General features: G+C 33.5%; 1 protein-coding gene across 2 annotated transcripts; it reads right to left on the reverse strand.

The window, feature by feature from the left end:
* Positions 1-12,594: 12,594 nt before the first annotated feature.
* On the reverse strand, positions 12,595-14,491 carry LOC107959501 (protein PHYTOCHROME KINASE SUBSTRATE 4). Of its 2 annotated transcripts, XM_041114451.1 has the most exons (2): positions 14,139-14,451; positions 12,595-14,048 (listed from the first exon to the last, which is right to left on the reverse strand). In XM_041114451.1, exon 2 carries the CDS (start codon positions 13,861-13,863, stop codon positions 12,718-12,720), a length of 1,146 nt encoding a protein of 381 aa, XP_040970385.1. In that variant the 5' UTR covers positions 13,864-14,048; positions 14,139-14,451; the 3' UTR covers positions 12,595-12,717. The 2 variants fall into 2 exon arrangements, with proteins under 2 accessions (XP_040970385.1, XP_016751059.1); XM_016895570.2 differs by having other exon boundaries at positions 12,595-14,491.
* Positions 14,492-17,201: the final 2,710 nt, after the last annotated feature.

A 17,201-nucleotide genomic window follows, 5' to 3' on the forward strand; every position in this document is an offset into this window, starting at 1 on the left:
TTTTCATCCGGGAGATCCTAAGTACCTACGGCATGGCACTTGGGTATCTGATTGGCATTTCTTGATGGCAATCATAGGGCTTATCATATTGTGCGGACACCGGGGCATATGGCCTAACGTATCTTTGTTTCAATACATGTATTATTTAAAAGAGAAGGACGATCCCTTCTGTCTAGGACTCTTTTATGCTGCCTAGAAGGACGGGGCATCGAAAATAGAACAAGTCATTTCCAGAGGGTTGGGTAAATTGTCCTTTCCAGAGGGTTGGGTAAATTGTCCTTGAATTGAAAGAAGTATATTTTCGTGAAATTAAAATTCGGGGAATCCTTCGAATTCCCTGTTGAGTGGAAGAGACATGTTCCTCTTTGCTATACCTGTTGGGTGAGATGTTGCTGGTCTTTCAGCTTCAGCATATAGTTTCCCATCATCAAGGTCTTCCTCTATTCCTGGTGTTGCTCCTAGTTCCCCTAGTGCACCCACTCTTCCTAGTGTTCCTGTTGAGGAACCATAAACCAGTTCCCTATGTTTGCCTCTACGCTCCAATATTCACCCTATGCAGACTCGTTCCAAGAGTGGCATTTACAAGCCTAAGATCTTTTCAACTAAACTTGATAAACACAAGCCCTTGACTATTGAAGAAGCCTTCATTATTGTTGAGTGGACCAAGGTTTCTCAACAAGAGTATGATGCCTTTATTAGAAATAAGACATGGGAACTGGTACCCTTACCTGCTAATAAGAGAGATGTGGGCTGTAAGTGGATTTTCAAGCTTAAATGATATGCTGATGGCTCTGTAGCACGTTACAAGTATCATTTGGTAGTCAAAGGTTACCTGCAATATGCTAGTATTAACTTTTAAGAAACTTTTAGTCTAATGGTTAAGCCAACAACAATTCAAGTAGTTTTGACATTAGTTGTGAGTTTTGGCTGGCAGTTGAGGCAGGTTGACATCAACAATGTTTTCATGAATGGTTATCTCTTAGAAGAGATCTCTATAATTCAACCACTTGGTTTTGAGCAACAACGGGGAGCAACCACTGGTGTGCAAGTTAAAAAATGCAATTTATGGCCTCAAACAGGCTCCTCGAGCTTGGTTCCACAAGTTAAAAGAATATTTGGTTGCTCCAGGATTTGTTTTGTCTAAATCAAATGCTTCTCTCTTCATCAAGAGGTCAGGAGACATGGTATTGTATGTTATAGTCTATGTAGATGACATAATTATCACTGGTAATAAGCAATCAAACGTAGATGCATTTGTTTAGTCTTTGCACTCCTAGTTTTCTCTGAAGGATCTAGGGAAGTTGAGCTATTTTTTAGGGTTAAAAGTGTCCTATACATCTACTGGCTTGTTTCTCAATCAAAGAGAGTATATCACAGACTTGCTAAGAAGGAGTCATATGGATCAAGCCAAGGGCACTCCCACTCTCATGGTTACCTCGTGTAATTTGTTTGCACATATTTAGAGTTCTATGAAAGTAAGTCAGAATACAAGAGTATAGTGGGAGCCCTCCAAAACATAGTGATCACTAGGCCTGAGATTGCAATTGTTGTTAATAAAGTGTGCCAATTTATGCACAAGCCTCTTGATCAACACTTTAAAACAATCAAATGCATTCTGAGATATTTTCAAGCCACTTTGGATTATGGGATCTCTTTCACTGTTGCATCTCGTTTATCTCTTGTTGGCTATTCAAACGCTAATTGTGATGCAATTATAGCCAATGACTCAACCAAAACAGCTGTGTGTCTAAGCCGTGGCGAAACAGGGCATACATATTGACTTGTCCACACGGCCACAAGACACGCCCGTGTGCCAGGCCGTGTGAAAATTTGGGAGCCTACTGACTTGGCCCACGCTCATGTGCCATACACGACCAATAGACATGCCCGTGTCAAAACTGGAGGGTATACTGACTTTAATTCGTAGGGTACCCCAGGGGACATACGGCCGTGTAACGTAATCGTGTGTCGCACGCGGCTGAGACACACGCCCGTGTCTCTGCCCGTGTGGGCAAAAATAGGCCATTTGAATAGCCAAATTTGCCACCCCAATTGGGTTAAACCTACAATCAATGAAACAAGCATATTTGCAAACCAATTTCAGCCAATCTCAATACCAAAACATACATTATGTAACACCCCCTACCCGTATCCATTGCCGGAATAGGGTACGAGGCATTACCTGTAACGCCCCCACGCCCGAGACCATCACCGGAGTCGAGCTTGAGGGGTTACCGAACATAATTTATCAATTTAAGAACTTCAAATAATTTGTTTCTACATTCACAGCTTTCTAGCTACTCGCGTCACAGTTACAAGAAAAATCATATCTCGAGTTACGAAACTCGAAATCAAGACCCGTAAATTTTCCCTGTATCTAGACTCATATATCTATTTACTAATTTTTTTCTAGAATTTTTTTATTGGGCCAATTAGTACAGTTTATTAATTAAAGTATCCCCTGTTTCAGGGTTCGACTGCTCTGACCTCTGTGTATTACAAATCAGATATATCTCTATACAAAATTTCAATGACTATGAGGTTTGTTTCTATTAAAACTAGACTCAATAAGGAATCTGTACATATAAATAAAAACTTCTAATTATTTTAGTAAAATTTATTATGAATTTTTAAAGTCAGAACAGGGGATCCAAAAATCACTCTGGCCCTGTTTCGCAAAAGTTTAAATATCTCATAAAATATAATTTATATTCCTGTTTTGTTCAATCCATATGAAAATAGACTCATTAAGCTTCAATTTCATAACTTACTCATCATTTATTTCTATTTATACTATTTTTAGTGATTTTTCAAATTCATGTCATTGCTGCGGCAATATTATGTTTTAAGGCAAGTTTCATCTTTCCATGAATTGTTATGAACTAGATAACCTGTTAAACTTCCATGATATCAAACATGATCTAAATTAGCCATCACCATGACTTATCAATATCAAACATTTTCTCGACCAAACATGGCCATATCATAAAATTATTTACACAAAATAGGTATATTGCTATACATGCCATACTTAAGTAGTTGTACAAGCCATTTACCAAGATAAAAGTCCTTTGGATAGTGTGATCGAACTTTCGACCTGTCCCGATTCCTGAGCCGGCTTGTTCAAAACTACAGTGAATGAAAAGGAAGGAGTAAGCATAAATGCTTAGTAAGTTCATATGTAAATAACAAGTAACATAACAATACAAATATACCAAACAACTTTAGCATGGTATCACCAAAACATATGTCATATTTCTAAACATCATTCATCATCTTACCACCTTATCGTTGTTGTATCTATTATCAACCCGAGGGTTAAGAACATACCTGTCCAAAGTGTCCATTTCACAACACTTACCAATACGTCGCTTGCATCTTAAGTGTTCTTTCATTTCACTAGAAATTTCACCCGTTGAACACATCGGAATACAACTCGGATACACGGATAATTTGCACATAAGTGCCTCATATGTAATCAAGAAATCATGTAACCCGCCCCTAAGTGAACTCGGACTCAACTCAATGAGCTCGGGCGTTCGCATCCATAAATGAACTCGGACTCAACTCAACGAGTTCGGATGCCTAGTTACATTTCACGAACTCGGACTCAACTCAACGAGTTCGGATGCTCAACCATCCTAGTGACATGCCACTTGTATCCTAATCTATTCCTAAGGTTCAAACGGGCTTTTTCCCTCGATCTCACATTTGCCGTCTTCCATGGAATATCGGAACCGATACTCGGTAGCAATTCATATTTATCAAGTAGTAAACATAATTTGCATATTACTCAACATTAACCACAAAGCATAAAATTTCACGATTAAAAATCAGCATATCATATAATTAATATTAATAACTTAAAAATAACATTTATGCTACATTATTTACACATGAACTTACCTTGGTACCAAAATATAAAGATTTTGCAATTTAGTCCACAATCTTTTCTTTTCCTCGATCACGACTTGAATCTCGTTTTTCTTGATCTATAATACCAAATTAATCTTATTTAATACATAAATTTATCAAAACAGCATTTAATACGAACTTTAAAAAAATTACACTTTTGCCCCTAAACTTTTGCATAATTACACTTTTGCCCCTAGGCTCGAGAATTAAACTTTATTCCTTATTCTTATGTTTTATAACATGCTGATCACTTTTCCCTTCTATGGCAACATCAAATTCTCTCTCTAACATATACTTGTGACTATTAGGTATTTTTGCCGATTAAGCCCTTTTACTCGTTTTCACTAAAAACCGAGTAGCACAAGTTGTCTAACATAATTTAAAACCCCATATTCTATCATAAAACATCAAAATACACAAATTTCACCTATGGGTATTTTTCCAAATATAAACCCTAGGTTGAATTATTGCTAGCATAAGCTTAATCGAGCTTCCGAGATTCCAAAAACGTAAAGAACATTAAAAACGGGGCTTGGAATCACTTACTATGGAGCTTGGAAGCTTGAAACAAACCCTAGCTATGGAGAACCCTTGAAATTTCGGCCTAATGAAGAATATGGACAAAAATTGGCTTCTAATTTTGTTTTTAATTCATTCTAATAACTAAATGACCAAAATACCCTTACTACTAAACTTTCCAAAAATTCCTTCCATGTCCTAATTTTGTCCATAAACTTAAAATTGGTCAAATTGCTATTTAAGACCTCCTCATTAATATTCCAAAACAATTTCATACTAAAAACTTCTAGAATGCAAGTTTTGCAACTTATTCGATTTAGTCCCTACTTTCAATTTAAGCACTTTAGGCATAGAATTTCATCACGAAATTTTCACACAATCATGCAATCATATCATAAACATCAAAATCATTGTAAAATAATTATTTCTATCTCGGATTTGTGGTCACGAAACCACTATTCCGATTAAGCCCTAATTCAGGATATTACATTACCGGAGTTTACTGAATATTTTCAGATAATTCTGAGTTATTTATTATTCAGATTTTGAAAATAATCATAACGTCTCTCTATTGGGCCCTCGAAGCCCAAACATACACCAGAAACCAACTGGAATTAAATCGGGATTATAAAAAAAATTTCGCAAAATCTTAAATTTTATTTTCATCTAAGTACTTACCATTTCAATGCTCCTTATAATTAAATATGTTACCATTCAATTAATAGCTTGGTACTTGTCTAAGCGTCAAACAACATCATTGTTAGTATACTTGCACATATTTCATATAAATTCAACATTGATATACTTATTTTCTCGACATGTCACACTTGAGTTTAATAATTGTCTTTACTTACATAATTTCCTTGTATCAACATATCAAAGACAATCATATATGTACATGTCATGAAACATATCATTCTCTTACCCTTTTTTTTTCATAAGTATATATATTAATCATTTCATTATATCAAAATTTCATACTCCATCATTTCCATATATTTTATGTATATTTATTCTGGTAAAGTTTATGTCAAACTTAACATAAATTATATTCCATGTACTTATTCTTATTTCGTTTATCTATCTTCATAATTATTTCATACAACTATTTTGTACATATATTTCCATATGACCAGTTCTTGTAAGCATTTCACTCAACCATTTCATATAACCATTCGTCATCCGGTACATATTACCTGAATATCAATTGTTCAATAGATGTCATAGCGTCTCCCATCCACGGTCTTATTTATCTTTGACATGATGCCATAGTGTCTTTCAACTATGGTCTTACTCATTTTCTGTCATGTTGCCATGGTATCTTTCAACCATGTTCTTATTCATTTTCACGTCTTGTTGCCATGGTATCTTTCAACCATGGTCTTATTCATTTCATGTCACGCTGCCATGGTATCTTTCAACCATGGTCTTATTCATTTTCTATCATGTTGCCATGGTATCTTTCAACCATGGTCCTACACATTTCATATCATGTTGCCATGGTATCTTTCAACCATGGTCTTACACATTTCATATTAGGTTGCCATGGTATCTTTCAACCGTGGTCTTGCACATTTCATATCAGGTTGCCATGGTATCTTTCAACCATGATCTTACACATTTCATATCAGGTTGTCATGGTATCTTTCAACCATGGTCTTACACATTTCATATCAGAGAGCACACTCCCGCGAACCTCATCCTTACAGTGGGATTACCAGTCCAAGCTAAATCCCCTGCAACGACAATTACTCTAATGAGCTTGGATCTGAATTACCAGTCCAGGCTAAATTTAGATCCTAATTCGGATTACCCGTCCGGGCTAAATCTATTTTCCACATATTCTTTGGGAGGACTATATCAGGATAGGATCACCCGTCCGGGCTAGATCCTTTTTACCGTCAATTCCTTTTCAGAGATCCATCGAATTTTCCTTTCATTCAACCGGGATTTCTTCCCCCTTACTTTATCAAATATATCAATGTTTTATCAATTTTCATATAATAAACATTCAAATCATATTCATATCAAAAACATACATTTCAAGCATTTAAGAATATAATTCAAGTTACACGAATTTACCTAGCGAAATTGCAGAAATATCAAGATTCAGGGGCATTTTGGTAATTTACCATTTTCCCGATTTTCACTTGATCTTAAATTGACAATTTTATTCAATTTATTAATTTGGATAATAAAACAATTCATTCCCTTCAATTTGGTCATTTTTGACATTTTTACAAAATTGCCCCTGAAGTTTTACTTTTATTCAATTTAGTCCTTAAGCCTAAAACATGCAAATTAGCCATGCTAGCTGGATATTCATATATATTTTCCTCCCATTTTCCTCTCCATTCCACATCCTTAATGTATATAACACACTTGTAAGTAACATCATCTATAATTTTTATTATTTACTTTTATGAATATTCAAGCTGTCCATTTGTGTCATAGTCACTAAATTATCTATATCTAGAGCTATAGAACTCTAAATTAAGATCCGAAAATTTTATATGAAACTAGACTCATATATATTTTTACCATAAAATTTTCAGAATTTTTGGTTTATCCAATAAGTACAGTTTATTCTTTAAAGTTACCCATGTTCTGCTGTCTGACAGTTTTGACCCTTCTTCACTAAAAACTAATTATCTCCTTGTACAGAATTCGAATGATATTCCTGTTTATTTCTATTGAAAATAGACTCATTCAGGATTATAAACATATAAATTTAAGCCCATAATATTTCTATCCAATTTTTTATGATTTTCCAAAGTCAGAATAGGGGAACCCAAATTCATTCTGATTTTGTCTCTCAAAATTCATTATATCTCATGATTTACAAATCCATTGCTTACACCGTTTCTTCTATGAGAAACTAGACTCAATAATATTTAATTACATATTTTTTTAATATTATAATTCGATTTATACAATTTATGGTGATTTTTCAAAGTTACTCTACTGCTGCTGTCCAATATTGTTTTAGTGCAAGCTGTTTATTACCATTTTTTTCCTTAAGCTTTAATAAATAACAATTTCGTCCCTACTCAATTAGCCTCTCAATTGAGCTGATTTTTCTCAATTAACACTTTATTATATTACTTTAAACTACTTTACAACTTTTGGAAATCATAATTTCAGTACTAGACTTTAATTTCAAACATTTTCACAATTAGGTCCTAAAATTAATTTCCATTAATTTTACTTGATAAAATTATCATATATCAAAATTAAAGCTTCAATTCTATGTTTATTCATCATATGCTTCCAGCACTTATCCATAATAACTTTAAAAATTATCCTTTCAACATAAAACTTATGAATTACTTTACAATTCAATCCTTATTTCATTTCTAACTTGAATTTCTATCAATTAAACCCTTATTTCATCATTTTACTCAACATGAACATTATCTAGAAATCTATTAACTTTCAAAATATCAACTTAATTTTATCAAAATCTTGTTCCAAAGCTTCTAAAACATCAAAATTAAGTAAAAAGGGCTAAATTGACTCAACTATTAAACTTCCAAGCATCACACCTTCAATTTTCCCCTTTTCTTGTTTCTTTTCTCTTTTTTCATTCTTTCCTTCCCCTGCTCTCTGTTTGGTTTGCTTTGTTTTCTTCATTTCTATCTTTTTTTTTTCTTTCTTTTTCATATATATATATACACATATGTATTTATACTTAAATAATAAGTATTATTTGTTTATTCATGTGTATATTATTAGTACATTTGTATTCATTTATAACCATACATTTTTCATTATTTAATATATTTATCATATAAAATCTTATAATATAATTATTTAATTAATAAATATCTTTTATAATATAATAAGTACCTATTTAATATCTAATACATGTTTTACAAATGTATGTATTTTCATCCATACACTTGTATATTTTATTTACTATACATTTGTTTTTGTACTAATTTATGTATCATATAAATATCTTATAATATAATTATAATAAATTAATTTAATATCATTTATTACTAATAAATATATAATATATTATAATTTGAAATCTAAGTAAAAATATTAGATTTTTACTTTATATGCTGCCTCACTTATGCTAAATAGCATAATTTCCATTTTGGTCCTTTTTATTTTCTTTTAATCTATAATTAAACTTTCACACTTTATTCAATTTAATCCTTTTATCAATTATCCTTAATTAAGCTAAATTCACTTAATTAAACTCTAATTAACCACTCAATTAACTTTTTTTAAAAAAAATTATAATTATTTACGGATCTATTTTTTATTAACGGAGACTCGAAAATACACTTTTTCCGATAACCGTAAAATTTGAGTTATTACACATTATTCATGACTTAACATTATTAACAAATTCCAATCTCAATTCATACCAAAACTTCTCAACATTTACCATTTCTTTTGGTCTACCAAAGACATACCACAATTGCACATTAGCATCACATATCATATACCATTATCAAACTATAAGTTCAAACACAAACTAGCCATATCACATGGCTAAATATATACATCGCAAAACATAATCCAACCACTTCTAGCCTATACATGCCATACTTTAATATATACATTTTCAAAAGTACCAAAATAAGGTTTGATAGTGTGGTGACGATCCTCGACGATCCTCGAGCTCACAGTAGCTTCGATATCTATAAAACAATGCAAACACATACAAAGTAAGCTTTCAAAAGCTTAGTAAGCCATATACAAATAAACATATCATTCAAAGCAAATAAGCAGCATCAAATCATTTATACTTTGTAGACAAATGCCAATACAAATCTCATATTCATATACTTACCTTTCATTCTCAAATAGGCTATACAAAGCAAACATACCTGAATCGAATATAATTTCACAAAGTCATCCATTTTCTCGGAATGCTCGTTTGAACCATTCGAAAATGTAAGGATATGCGGATAGATCGGAAAGCATATACAATGCCAACGTCCCAGACGTGGTTTTATATGTAATCAAACATCGATGCCACTGTCCCAGGCAGGGTCTTACACGAAATTAGATACGATGCCAACGTCTCAGACGTGGTCTTACACGTAAATCATAAGTCGATGCCAACTTCCCAGACGTGGTCTTACACGATAACACATATCGGATCCTATGTCATGACATATGTATCCTAACTATTCCCAAGGTTCGTACGGGGCTTTTCGGACGTCGGAACTTTGTCGATACTTTCTCGGATATCTCATTCTCAACACATATATTCATTCAACATTGTTCAAAATCATATAATCAATAATAATTCAATTCAAAATACATTTATTTGTATATCGACTTACCTCGTACAGATTCTGATGAATGAAATCGGTTACTCGACAACTTTCGACTTTTCTTAATCTAACTCTGTTTTCTTTAATTCTTGATCTATAAAAGTTAAAATTTAACTTATTCAATCACACATTCATTCAAAAAAATCCTTAGACACATATTTAGGGCAATTTGAAAACTAGCCCTCACATTTTCATATTTTGACACTTTAGTCCCTAATTCACAAAATCACAAAATGCACATATTTTGCATATACTCATGCTTGGATGAATATTCATAGTTCTCATACAAGTCCACACATTTCATTTATTTCACATTTTAGTCCTTCAAATTACAAATTTTACAATTTAGCCCATTTTACTCAAAATCATCAAAAATCCAAAGACAAAACATATAAACCCAACATCAAACTTTCATATTTCATCATATAACAACATTAAGCTCATGAATTCATTCATGACACATTTCAAAATCATCAACAAAATCAGAAATTGAGACATGGGCTTGATAGTATTCGAAGCAACGATTATAAAAATGTAAAAATTATTAAAAACCGAAAAAAATCCATACCTTAATCAAGGAATTCAATGGCCGAACCCTAGGAAGCTTTATTCATTTATTTTCTTTGTATTTTAGGCAATAATACTAAATTTTATGCATTTGTTTTATTAATTAAACATAATTTATCAAATACCATTTTTAACCTTAATGAAATAATAATAAAAGCTTATAATGGTTGTCCATAAAAGTCCATTAACCATGTTAATGGTCCAATTGCCACATAAGGACCTCTAATAAACAAAGACAAATCAAATATGCACTTTTAACATATAGCAGGCAACTTTTACATTTTACGCTATTAAGTCATTTTTCAAAATTAAGCACACAAACATTCAAATCTTCATACGAGACTTTCACACATGCTCATTCATATATCATAAACATGAAAAATAATGTTTAAATATTTTTCTGACGCGAATATGTAGTTCCGAAACCACTATTCTGACTAAGGTCTAAACTGGATTGTTACAGTTATGGTGTGGTGTGGTGTGATAATTCAAGTGCTATGGCAGTTGCAGCAAATCTAGTTTGCACTCTAAGTTCAAGCATGTAGAGCTTGATTTGTTTTTTTGTTCAAGAAAAGGTAACAGCTGGTGTTTTAAACAATTGGTCACGGGACCAAATAGCTGATGTGCTCACGAAGCCTCTATTTGCTGGATTTTTCAACAAGTTTAGAACCAGGCTCAAAGTTTTTAGAAGGGGTGAGCAGTTGCAAACCAGGACCTGACAAATGCAACTAGTTGGGTGAATGTTAAGGATTAAGCTCAGTTAAGCTGGTATGCAGCTGAAAGCAGTTGAGAGTAGCTGATAGTAGCTGTTAGGTAGTTAGCAGTTAGTTAGTTACCTTCTAGTTAGTTAATTTTGTTAGTGATTGCAACAAAATTGTAACAATGTTTCTTCTGTTATTGAATCAGTTGATGATTGGCTTAGGCTCAATCGTTAGTATTGAAAGCTTGATAGTTCATTAACAATTTTGTGTATAAATATCAAAGACTCGGTCTTATAGTATTATTAGAGTCTACGAAATAAAATGAGTAGACCATTTTCCTCTTCTTACTAATTCTTTGTTTTTATCTTTATGATATTCTTTGCATTTCTAACAAAGTCAAAAAAAGAAAATTAAAGCTATTTGATTTGCTAACACATGTATAGATTGGGAGAGATATAACAATTATATTAGTATATTTACATCTGAATTTATATTTTAAATTTACCTTTAACTTTTTCTTAAATTATTTTTATATTTTGAATTCAACTTGAAGATTTCTTTGACTTCTTCTCATCCACTTCACAAATATTGCTCGTATGTTATTATTTTAATTTTCTGAATGGTCTAAGGATTTAAAGGATTGGAATCGAGAAATGCATGTTAAATGCACTTATAATGGTGTTCAATTATCCAAAACAAAATTTTCAAAAAATTGGTTAACAGACGGTATTCAAATAAAGATCCTATTTCTTCTTTGCCTAAAATCTTGGTACAGATTTAAACTACAACCATCTCGTAAAGATCCAACGAAGAAAAAGAAAGGTCTAAAGAATGATTTTTTCTTTTTAACAGTTTGGGGAATGGTCTTCTATCTTTTCAGTTTGCAGATATATTTTGTGGTTATCTTTGTTATCTTCACAAGTTGTGATAGACAAATGACAACGCTTGTCGTTTGCTAAAACTCTATTGGCCACCAGTAATTTTGTTTGGAAAGTGGATGGTTCTTCGTCAGCTTCTTAATATGTTTCTGTTTTGAGAGTATTTCTGAATAATAAATGATTTCACAAGTCGATTTGAACTCGTGTTGTCTTAAGTTTTATATTTTTTTTGTTTGTTTTTCCATTATTTAATAAGTTTTCAGTTTTAAAAGGTTTTGTATGCTCTTGTAGCACGTTTTTAGTATTGCTTATGCATGTAACCTTAGTTTTACAAGTGATATCAGGAATGATTTTGTAGTTGTCTTATCTAATTTGGTGAATGCTCGATTCTTTTTTCGATTTTTGATCGCTATTTTTGACCATTCGGGGTTGATTTCCTTATGTATTAAATGCTTGCAATTACTCTAGATATGTTGTGCTTGAGTTGTGATAAAGCCAATTGTTAACATGTCATGATATTCTATTAATGTTAAAACTTAAGCCTTTGTTGTATTGATGGAGCTTATCATTTACCACTTAAGATGACTATCTGTTATTTTTTTCTCTGAATTATATAGTTCCATCCATTAAATAAATTACTGAATTTATTTTCTTTATTAATACTTGTGTGTAAATAATAAATTAATTTATTATATTAAATTGAAACCGTAAAAATGCAAAACAAGCGAATGATGGGTAAATTTTATATAAAGAATTGACAAGTCTACAAGTGTCAAAACTCAGAGAGCACTCAAAATAAAAGAAAAAAGGAAAACAGAAGGGCAAACGGTGGCTTGTTCACATTGTGCAGCCCACATGGTTGATTGTAGTAGCTGCCTGTCTCTGAGGGGGCACGTACTTGACGGGGTTAGGCCCCACGCTCACCGCCTTCTCGCATCGACAGCTCAACAACCCCCCATTCCCTGATTTCTTCTTCCCCCCTTTGCCAACCGCTGTGATGTTCTCCTCCGCTTCACCACACCCTTCTGCCGTCGTCACGCTCCACTCTATGCTTGCCTCGCTCGGCTCGTAACACTCCGACATCATCGGCGAAGCTGCTGCTGCTAATACCATCGATCTTCTTATATTAAAGCTGGAGGCCTCATCCATCGAATCTCGACGATGGTACAGTGGATTTGACGTGGTCTGGCCCTGGGTGGTCGTGGAAAAGCTCTCGATTTCGAACAAGTCTGAGCTGGTATCACTGCCAACATCATCGTCAGTTATGGACACCAGTTTCTTTGGAACAGATATAGATGATGATTGGTCAGAAGGTCGGAACACCTCCAACGAGTCTCGAGGTGGATCCTCACCACCATCATTAAGGGAGTTATGATTTCTATTCAGCGGCACTGCCGTTTTAAGATGGGATGATGTTGGTTGTTGATTAAGTATTGGAAAGGTGAAACCAGCTACAGCTGTCCCGGAGTAGCCATCACTTATCATCAGGGGCCTTGGTCTTGCTGATGCTGAAACCGAAGCTACCACACGCTGTCGCCCTAAGCTGGAATCAAATTGATTCTCTGCTGACATCCTGTGAGGATTAGAGGCTAATAATCTCTCTTCCCGTTTATTATCTCCGTCGGCAACGCTTGAACTTTTCTGATTCATGCCCAAGGGTGTTTTGGGCTCAACTTGAACGGATTTGTTGCCGGAGCAGGGACAGCTTCGGCCCCAAAGCCATTTCAATTTACCACACCCTTTTCTCTTGTGATCAGTGGAAGGATTTTTCATGGTCATAGACACCGCAATGGCGCCAGGAGGATTCGACAAAAGACCAGTCTGGCTATTCCAGCTAGCCTCCGATGAAGCCGTTGGAGTTGCATGGAAAGAACGAACTCGGTAGGTCATGCCATAGCCATAGCCATAGCCGTCGGCACAAGACGTGGAGGAAACATCACGCTGGGGCGCTGATGAAATAGGATCTAATTCCAGGTTGGGCATGTTAAGCGGGGAAACCCTCTTGCACACTCTGATATCGCTGGTGGTTTCGTTGAAGTATCTCTGGGCATCGAAAATGCTAATCTCAGTGTCCTCATCTGCTCTGAGTTTGGCTTTGTGTTGGACGGAGGAACTGCAAGAAAAGGAAGGTTCAAGTCCCTGTTCCAGGGAGCGTTCTTCAAAGCTTCCTACACCATTCATAGTTTGCATTAGTTTTGGTATAATTAATCACTAGGAAAGAAAGAAAGGCAATAATAGATATATGGTTGTAGTATTGCCTCTGAAATTCCATATTTACAGGTATATGTAGAGGTTTGATACGAAGTTTGTCCAAAACATCAATCATACGCCTAGCTAGGAGGCATACTCACACCACCTGCAGTGAAAATTATCTACCAAATAATTAAACCAACATTCCCTGTTCTTTTTCATACATACATATATGGGATTAAAGCTTTAATCCAAAGCCGCAAGATCCAAGAAATTGAACAGTCGGCAGCTCATTTACGTCCATTAGAATTTATAATTTTTTTATATGATTACTCATCCTATCATTCTAAATTGTAGTTTTTACTCACCTAAACTTTTTTTATTTGTGTTTGAGAATTTACATTATTTCATTTACAGAACTTTTTTTTATATGGTTATTCCATCAAATATCATAATATATATATCCTTGAGACATTTTGGGAGACGTAATCTTTATTTTTCTTGTATGGTTAGATGTGATAAATAAATTGATTTGATGAGTGATGTATTAGTTTGGTGCAAGAGTGGAACCCAATTTCCGCAACTGACAAAAAACATAACAGGCGAGGCTAGGAATGTGCAAAGACAAGTTGGTCGCTTTATCCAATCTTAATTTGAGAAGCATGATTGATTTAGGGATCTGTGCTCTCTTTTTTTTTAATCTACTTTTTCGGGTTGCGCTTTCCCTATCCATCCATAATTTCGTGGTGTTTAGTGTATTTATTATTCATACAAGAATAAATTTAGACGCAACTGCAACGAGAGGTTGCAATCGGGCTGATTCGAATGGACTCTGTCATCATCATCAATTCGATAACTATATAAGGTTTGGGTTGTTTATTCACGATTTGGTTAAACCTTATCGAATAGATATATGTAAGTGTTATAATAAGAAGATAGTAATGGGAGTTCGTTCTCTCAGCTTACACATGTCACGAGGTGTTCATAACAAGAGCTCATGGTTTTAGTTTGCACATGTCATGAGGTGCTCGCAAGGGGAGCTCGTGGTCTCAACTCACATATGCTCAAGGAGTTTACATATGGGGGCCAGGAAGTCCAGCAGATAACCTAGAACAGTACACGTATCCTATATGTATAAAGTCTACTAAGAACGTCAATTCTATGAATAATAACAATGTATATAAATATTCAATTGTCCCATTTAATGAGACAACGAAAAATTACTCAACTGACCCCGATTAAGACTTTTGGATTCAAATAAACTAGGATTCAAATTTTTTAGGATTGGAATTAGTTTATGTTTCGATTTTTTCAAATTTTTTCAGTTCAAAGCCTTTCAAATGTAGTTTTTCTATTTGGATGGTTTTAATTAACTTGATGGATTCAAATAATTTTTAACATTTTAAGTTATATATAATTTAATTTTCAACGTAATTAATAATTATAAAACTTATATTTATATATAAATATATTTACATTGATGTAATTTATTAAGAGACTAAGAATTAATAATTGAGATATATTTGTTCGTATATATTATATAAAATTTATGAAGAAACCAAAAAGTTAGACTATAAATATATACATATATGTGAAAATAAAAAAAAACATCGAGAAACTCGCAATAGTATATTAAAACACACAAATATCATTAGATAGTAGTATGAGGACAAAAACGATACATTCGTCAATATAGTACTAACTATCTTGATAGAGATATTTAATACCAAAAAAAAAAATAAAGTACTTCTTATATGTAAACTGGATGATTATATAATATGTGTTATACTATATGTTGATATTGACAGTAGGAATGATAGTAAAGCAATAAGAAAAAAAAATAAGGACACGCAAATTTTACGTGGAAAACCTTTAATGGGAAAAACCATAAGCAGAGGAGGAGAAATTCACTAATGTTGAAAAACAACAATACAAAAGCTTTGCGGCTATGCGCAATTTTAAAAGTGTTAAACAACCCTTTTATAATCAACGTCTAATAGAAGAAGTAGAGTCCTATACATATTCAACTTGTGTGGCAAGGTTCATACCGTTGTGGCTCCGCCCCCCTCAAACTTTATGAGATTCGGGTCACACAACTCTAACAATATGAAAATGAATTTTATAAACATAATTAATTTTATTATATGATATGCATAAATGTTGTATATTAAAATATTAAAATATAATATATTTAAGTACGAGTTTGAAAAAAGTTTTAAATTGTTTAAAAATATTTTTTGTTGTTTATTATATTACTATATTTAAAATTGAATAACTTTGTCACACCCGATTTCTATTAAGTTCGGAAATTTAGAAATAATTGAGGGATTAAATTGAAACAAGGCATAATTTGGTGACCTCTACTGGAAAGTCGGGAGGAGAAAATAACCAATTTAGGATTTGGTGGAAATCCAAGATCGTTTGGTTGGTTTTAAACCACTTGACTCTTTAGTAGGGAACATAAAGATCGTCAAAGGATGGATTTTATACAGTTGGAGGCTGTACGGGAAGGGCTATAAATAGCAAAAAAAATGACTTCCTGAGGGGGCTTCTTCTCAATTTTGTTTAATTTTCTCCTCTCATTCATCTTTTTCCCTGGTTGCTTTGAGGAAGCAATGGTTATGAGAAGTTCTACATGGAGTGATGATCATGAAGAATTGGTTGGAAAAGTAGAAAACCCGAGAGACTGGTAAGGTCCTTAGTCCTTCTGTATATGTAAGATTAAGAAAGTAAAGTCAAGGATTCCCAGAAACCTTTCTAAAGGTTCTGTAACACCCCTCACTAGAATAAGGTTACAGGATGTTACCAAACAAAATAGGGCAGTACACGTTATAACAGAATAAAACGTTCCATATTTTTATTAATGATGTTATACATAACTAAAAGTGTCGAAACTTTTTTTTGAAAAACGGGGATCGACTTTGTTTTGAAAACGAAAATTAAAACGGGAGTCGCCACCGATCTTTATTTGGTGTGATCGGATCACCTTTGTTTTAACAAAACTAAAATGGCGTTTTGGTCTACGAAATTCAAGAGAACAAGTTCGGGAGTCAGTTATGTGCGAGGAAGGATTAGCACCCCCGACACGCCCAAAAATTGGTACCGATTTGATTAGTTAGTGTCTTAATGTC

This window comes from Gossypium hirsutum, chromosome A05, assembly GCF_007990345.1.
Source record: "Gossypium hirsutum isolate 1008001.06 chromosome A05, Gossypium_hirsutum_v2.1, whole genome shotgun sequence".
Classification (NCBI taxonomy): domain Eukaryota; kingdom Viridiplantae; phylum Streptophyta; class Magnoliopsida; order Malvales; family Malvaceae; genus Gossypium; species Gossypium hirsutum.